The sequence below is a fragment of the Sinocyclocheilus rhinocerous genome, unplaced genomic scaffold, assembly GCF_001515625.1.
Source record: "Sinocyclocheilus rhinocerous isolate Xijiao unplaced genomic scaffold, SAMN03320098_v1.1 scaffold18, whole genome shotgun sequence".
NCBI lineage: Eukaryota > Metazoa > Chordata > Actinopteri > Cypriniformes > Cyprinidae > Sinocyclocheilus > Sinocyclocheilus rhinocerous.
Genome location: NW_015635050.1, coordinates 147786 through 155145, shown reverse-complemented (window position 1 = coordinate 155145; position 7360 = coordinate 147786). Strand labels below are relative to the sequence as shown.

General features: G+C 34.8%; 1 protein-coding gene across 1 annotated transcript; it reads left to right on the top strand.

The window, feature by feature from the left end:
* Positions 1-5079: 5079 nt before the first annotated feature.
* LOC107746489 (protein C19orf12 homolog) lies at positions 5080-6652 on the top strand. Its single transcript, XM_016560723.1, has 3 exons — positions 5080-5139; positions 5567-5744; positions 6338-6652. Exons 2-3 carry the CDS (start codon positions 5585-5587, stop codon positions 6616-6618), a joined length of 441 nt encoding a protein of 146 aa, XP_016416209.1. The 5' UTR covers positions 5080-5139; positions 5567-5584; the 3' UTR covers positions 6619-6652.
* Positions 6653-7360: the final 708 nt, after the last annotated feature.

Sequence of the window (7360 nt, the reverse complement as noted above, 5' to 3'; positions counted from 1 at the left end):
GTCTTAAGTCGCTTGGGTATATTTGTAGCAATAGCCAAAAATATATTGTATGGGTCAAAATTATTGATTTTTCTTTTATGCCAAAAATCATTAGGATATTAAGTAAAGATCATGTTCCATGAAGATATTTTGTAAATCTCCTACTGTAAATATATCAAAACTTAATTTTTGATTAGTAATATGCATTGCTAAGAACTTCATTTGGATAACTTTAAAGGCGATTTTCTCATTATTTGGATTTTTTTGCACCCTCAGATTCAGATTTTCAAATAGTTGTATCTCGACCAAATATTGTCCTATCATAACAAACCATCCAACCACCATACATCAATGGAAAGATTATTTATTCAGCTTTCAGATGATGTATAAATCTCAATTTTGAAAAATTGACACTTTTTTTTTGCACCCTCAGATTCAGATTTTCAAATAGTTGTATCTCGACCAAATATTGTCCTATCATAACAAACCATCCAACCACCATACATCAATGGAAAGATTATTTATTCAGCTTTCAGATGATGTATAAATCTAAATTTTGAAAAATTGACACTTAAGACTGGTTTTGTGGTCCAGGGTCACATTTGAATGAATGAAAATTCATATTTTTAATTAAAGAAAACTTAGAGAGTGTGGGCTGCTTCTGGTGCTAGGATTTGTAGCCTACTTCAATAATGAGGTCCAAGAATACTAGGGTTTTTTTTTTTTTTTATGTTTTTTTTTCTCTATATATATATGCCGTCAGCGCGAGACCCGCTCGCTGTGAAGCGGGAGCCGGCAGAGGATTCCGCTTGGTCTTAAAGCGGACCAAACGGCTACTTCACAATTAAAACATTGATTTGCGCAAAAATTATGATTAATTATTAATTGAGAATTTGTTATTGATACGGTCAGGTGAAAATAATAATATGGGCTGCGAGAACATTATAAATAAAAAGAGTGGGGCTGCTATGAGTGCAGGGCAGGCAGTCTAGGGACAGCATCACTGATAGATAGATATAATATCTATTATAGATCAGTGGACAGCATCCATATTTCAACCCCAGTGGCATGACAACACTGCGGCCATCGCGGCCTAAAAACAGACCGGCCCACCGGGAATCCTCCCGGTGCTCCCGATTAGCCAATCCGGGCCTGGATAAGTGTATTTGCTTTTTGATGAACATGACAGTCCTACAAAAGAAACTTCTGATACAGATAACAAGGACAGCTATAGTAATAACTAGATAAAGAAACGTTCAAGACAAAGCCCTTTCAAAGGGCTTTATTAAATTACATCAGAATTACACTTTTTAAATATTGAGAACATTTTAACAATACTGTGATATTAATCCTAACGTGATAATTTTGCTCAAAAATCAAACATTTTTTATTTATATATATATATATATATTTTTTTTTTTCTATTATTATTATTATACCCTCACTGGGGGCTGAGCCCCCCTAAAATGAAAATCCTAGAATCGCCCCTGAGAAGAGACTTCTTTATAAAACATTAAAAATCTTACTGTTCAAAAACTGTTGACTGGTAGGTTATATAGATTACAGAAATGTTAAATTGTAATTTTTTATATATATTTTTTATATATATATATCATTTCTGTCCCCCTCACTTCTGAAATGATGGCTACGCCCCTGCTCAAAATAATCATGATATGAGATGTTCATGGTTTCCAGCATTGATAATAAATCAGCATAATTACAATGATTTTTGAGGGATCGTGACAGTGAAAATTGGAGTAAAGGCTAATGAAAATTCACAGCTGTCAGACTCAGTGAACCCTCCCAACCTCAAGGACCTGGAGATCTATGCAAAAGAGGAGTGGTCCAAATGTGATGTGATGGCTGTTATGTGTGGTTTGTTCATTTACTTGGAGCTTAGGCACTGCATTGTTATAGTCTGAAATTGATATTAACTGTAAACTTTTGTAAATTCTTCTGTAAACTGTAAACTCTTCAAATCTAATGAAATTCTGTTCCAGGATCAAAGAGGATGTTGATTTATGAATGTTGTACTTGATGATCATCCAATCATGTTCACCCATATACTACAGGTGCATCGTGTGCATTGAATTTATTTAATACACAAGTTTCACAATTTGAGTTGAATTACTGAAATAAATGAACTTTTCCACGACATTCTAATTTATTGAGATGCACCTGTATATTCCTTTGCATATATAGGCCTACTGTTTGCCCTGAATGTCCTTTTTACACTATTGGAGTTGTAAACTTGTATCCATTATATATCCAAGTTTGTAGTATGTATACTCACTTTAACTTGAACTTGGGACAGAAATAAATTCCCATAATGTTTCACTTCTGAATTTGGAAAATATTTGTAAATATAATGAAAACCAACTGCTGATTGAAAAAAAATGGGGGGAAATTAGGGATGACTGACGTGAAACTGACATTTCGACATGGTGTCGAGATCCCAAAGTGCAGATGTTTCGAAACACTGCTCCGAATTGTGATTCGAAAACACCCATGTCACGTGACTAATGCTGAGTTCACACTGCACGATTTTCAAAGTCGTCGGGTCATAGGGGGTCCCCCAGTAAAAATCGCTTTCGAAAAAATTCTCCTGCACACAGCGTGATTGTGAATCGCCGACAGCTCCAGATATTTAGCATGCCAAATATTTCACGGGCGTCGGCGACGTGTCGGCGATGCGTCTTTGATAATTCACACTGTGTGATTGTCACTCGCCTTGAAAAACGAACGATTTGCCTCCGATTTCGGGCATTTGTGGGCGATTTCGCAAAACCTGTCGGCGAGTGAAAAATCGGGCTAAAATCGAGCAGTGTGAACTCGGCATAAGGCGATTCAAAGCCAGTTGTGGCTTGATGTCTTTTATTAATGTTAATTTTTTCATGACCAAAATAACATATTCACAAAGAGTTCATTCAGTTGTCAGAGAGATATTACAACACGTTACAAGAACAGAACATTAAAAACACAACTTTCAAATATTTATTATAATTATATACATGCTTCACCCGGTATTTTAACCTAAAGTGAAAGGTCCTGACAACATGCCAGTCGTGCACACTAACCACTCCCCCAACCCACATGCTGAAATGCTATTTCAGGGCAATACTTGAAAATGGTAGAGACGGGTGTCGAATTGTTTTGAAGCCTCGACTGTTTCAGTGTTTCATGAAGCCTCGCTCTGCCCACCACTAAGGAAAATACCAAGTAAAAAAAAAAAAAAAAAGAATAAGAAGTAAATATTTGTTTTTTATATTCCTGTAATGAGTAGTTTTTAGCTTTAAACATATATTTATATATATTTGGCCAAGGCAAGGCAACAAGGAACACAGGCTAAACAAACAAACAATACTGAGCAATGTGTGTGTATGTTGAAACAGGCTTTAAATAGGGTGAGACAGATGAGGTAACAAGACACAGGTGAATGCAATCAGAGATGATGAGTCCAGGAAAGGATTATTGGAAATGTAGTCTGGGGTAGAGTGGCAAGAGTCAGAGATGTAGTGCCCTCTGGTGGAGTTCATAGGCACTCCACCTGGAGATCGTGACAGGCTTCCTTTCATTTCGACATTGATAACTATATTGACATCTACTCTTGAGCTTTTTCTGTTCTTTATTCATTATTGTGTAATTCCTATATCCCCATGTATGCTCGTGCATAACTGATATAGTAAAATACATTAAAAGCTTTTTACTGTTGTGAGATTAGTTTCTTTTCTTTCTTTCTTTTTTTATCACAAACCTAAATAGTATTTTCTTGATATTCTTCAAGGATGTTAAATATATATGCCTAAGTTAAATAGCTATGTGATATTTCTATCTGCTGTTGAAAATTACTTCCTCTAATTTAATAATAGCTTAAAATACCAAATCTTCAACCCCATACTGTTTAAACACTGTCTCAAAAAAGCCCATCATACAAGTAGCTGTATAACAGTATAAATGTGTGTGCTATTTTGAAATTAGCCAAAGCACGTTAAGTATGGCGTTAAGATGAACAAACGTTCTCCACATGCATGTCACACGCACGCTAATATGTCTGTATAAGCTAGGTTAGGAAAGAAATGACACAAAGCGAGCGCCATATTTGTTTACATACTGGATGTCTCACAGGTGCTCACAGATACCTTATACAACACTGATGAAAAACATTGACTTATTCACAGCCACATACGCTGACTGGACGACTTACCTCCTACCTGCTCACTCTTGTCAAACTGACTGGTCATGGTGCTGCAAAAATGTACGTTTAGCAACAACAGCAGGCTAAAACCAGCCTTTAAACTGAGCCTAAAAAAACTCAATGAATGAAATTCAGAACTTAGTGTGACATTTTTGTTTCAAAGATTGTAAATCCTTTTCTTTTGCACTATATCATTCCTGTAACTTTGTAAATTAGTGTTAAGTACTAAAGAGGGCTGTTCTTGTAACCCACCACATACCATGCTGGGTTGTAACAGCAACTGAAAACATGGCCAGTGCATGAAATTATTGCAATAAACATTTTTGTTGTTGTTCAAAATAATTATACAAACCCTATAACCACTCCACATTTTATTTCAAACTTTTTTTTTTCCATTTTATTTTTATGCTTTTGATGTAGACTAAAAACACAAGTTTTTTTTGTTGCCTCACCTTTGCCTCTGTAGCCTAAATCTTTCTTTCTTTCTCTTTCTTTCTTTCTTTCTTTCTTTCTTTCTCACTCACAACTTCTGTCATCTTGAAGGGTGGTGTTGTGACGTGCACCACAGAAACTTAATATGGGACAGTATTCTGAATAACCTGAGCCAATGTTCTTTATATTACTGTTTATCTATGATCTCAAAATATCAGATAAGCAATTTATGAGAAACATCTCCTCCTAATTACATTTTCAAATGATTTATACATTAATAGCTTGGACTGGCAGGATCTTGAAGAGATGCATAAACTAATCTGACTACCTAATCTGAGATTCGTCTTGTTCATATTAATATTGTCATGGTGGTAACACAAATTAAAGCGAGGGGACACACAAGGCAATCGGCTCTACATCAGAACAGACTGCGGAAGTGTGCAAAATGTAGAGTACTTGAGCAATCCCACACTGATTTCACCCAGAGTGACTGGAACAGGCGTCTGCTACAGCTCCTCTTTAAAGAAGAAAAGGTAGGCTTTTTAAAAATGAGTTTTAATGTTTATTATATCAATGTGACAAAATTATCTGATAGTATACTGAAATAGATTTTGTTTTAAAATTAAAGCCTATATTTTAATTGTTTTGTTTTTAAAGGCATATTCTTTAATAAATAATGTCGAATTTTTAACACATTTCTGACAAATGTTTTTAATTTGGTATATTTTTCCATTGTTTGCTTGCAGAATGTAGTGAAATCTAAATAAAGGCTGTATTACTGTGAGCAAAAAAATTTGCATATCATAAAATGATTTGGAATAGTTGATATAATGATGCTGCATGTGAATGGGCAACTGGCTGATTAAAGTACTTCACATCTGTGTTTGCATATCAGTGTGCGTTTCTGTTCTTCTCATTTGTGTGTAAAAGGGAAAATGATCTATTAGCGTTTATTTCCAGGTTTCTCTTGACATCACAATGAGCAGTCGAGTGGATGATGTTATGCAGCTTTGCTGTGAGGTCTCAGCCAGCAGGAAGATGAAAGCAGCCGTGAAGAGCTCTGGAAAGGGAGCTGCAGCGGCTGGTGGAGGTGCTTTTGTAGGGGGAATGGTTGGAGGCGCAGCCGGCATAGCTGTTGGTAAGAACGTGCCTCTGTTTTCCATGCAATCCATGAACTTTCATCTATTTTCATCACATGGTGGTGTTATAATATCATCTTTAATGGCCTAGTGCCGTGTTTCTCAACCTTTTTTTGCCTTCAGTAAGGCTAATCCTTCATCAACATCAAATAAGAAATATTATATATTACTAGAAATTACAAATATATATTATTAAAAATCATAAATAAGTATCGGTTTTAGCTTTTAGTTTTGGATCTGTTTTTAGTTGTTTTAATACTACAATCGATTGCTTCTGTTGTCCTCATTTGTAAGTCGCTTTGGATAAAAGCGTCTAATAAATGACTAAATAAATAAATTTATTAATTAATTAAGTTACAATTTGTAGGACTATTACAGATAGAGTAATATTATAAACATACATACACAACATTGTTTTTATTATTTTAGTCATGTTTTATTTTTAATTATTTTAATTTCTGTTTAAGATTTGAAAAAGCCCAACACTGTAATTTGCGCCTATTCTAACTGTTAACAAAATAAGCTAGTTATTCACCTTTACAAACAAAGTTAATTAATCATACTCTGTGCATCTCTTAATATATTACTCTAGGTGGTACTTTGGGAGGTCTTCTGGGAACTTGGATGACCAGTGGCCAATTCAAACCTCTTCCTGAGATCATCAAGGAGCTGCCTCCAAAATATAAGGAGAAACTGTACTCGGATGTCATGGGTGCATTGGGCACTCTGGACTGGACAGACGTGGCTGGCCTTATTGCTCTGGTTATGGGCAGTGCCATTCTGCAAGAGCAAGTGCTTGCTGCTATACTCACTTATGCCGAAAAAGAGCTCAAGGCTGAAGTGCAGTATAGAAACCGACCGCTAGAGGGTTGATGGTGAGCGTGATTTGACCAAGTACAACATGTTCCTGGATATCCCATTATTACACTTCTTTTTTCATTACATGTTGCCCCAAAAACATTAATATGCAAATTAGATTGAGTTTATAGATACATTGTATATAATGAGAAAACCCGTTTATGGCCATTTTACACACATTTTGCATGAAGAAAAATGGTATATCAAATCATTCTGTTAGTTGAGAATCATCTTTATATAAAGTTTGGCAATTATGGGGTTTCAAATCAAAATATGACTTTCTGTTACGAAACAGGATGTTGATTTCATACATGTCCTCATATGAGGACACTGGGACTAAAAGCATGTTTATTAGCATTTTGGGAGACATAACAAATGAATAGGGAAATCAATTATGTTTCAATATTCTATGAACTATTATATATTATTATGAAAATCTTGTCAAATATTACTCCCATTATTACACTTCTTTTTTCATTACATGTTGCCCCAAAAACATTAATATGCAAATTAGATTGAGTTTATAGATACATTGTATATAATGAGAAAACCCGTTTATGGCCATTTTACACACATTTTGCAGAAAGAAAAATGGTATATCAAATCATTATGTTATAACATAGTTGAGAATCATCTTTATACAAAGTTTGGTAAAAAAAAATCCTGAAAACTAAAAATGTATTGGTGATTTAAAAAAAAAAAATTGTTTTTGCCTATGCATGAGCATTCATGTCTTTTTATTTTTTTTAAAGAAATT

Excerpts from the sequence above, each read along its gene's own strand:
- LOC107746489 (XM_016560723.1), top strand. The coding sequence starts at position 5,585 with ATGAGCAGTCGAGTGGATGATGTTATGCAGCTTTGCTGTGAGGTCTCA. Across the intron at positions 5,745-6,337 it reads CGCAGCCGGCATAGCTGTTG|GTGGTACTTTGGGAGGTCTT; the intron begins GTAAGAACGTGC and ends ATATTACTCTAG.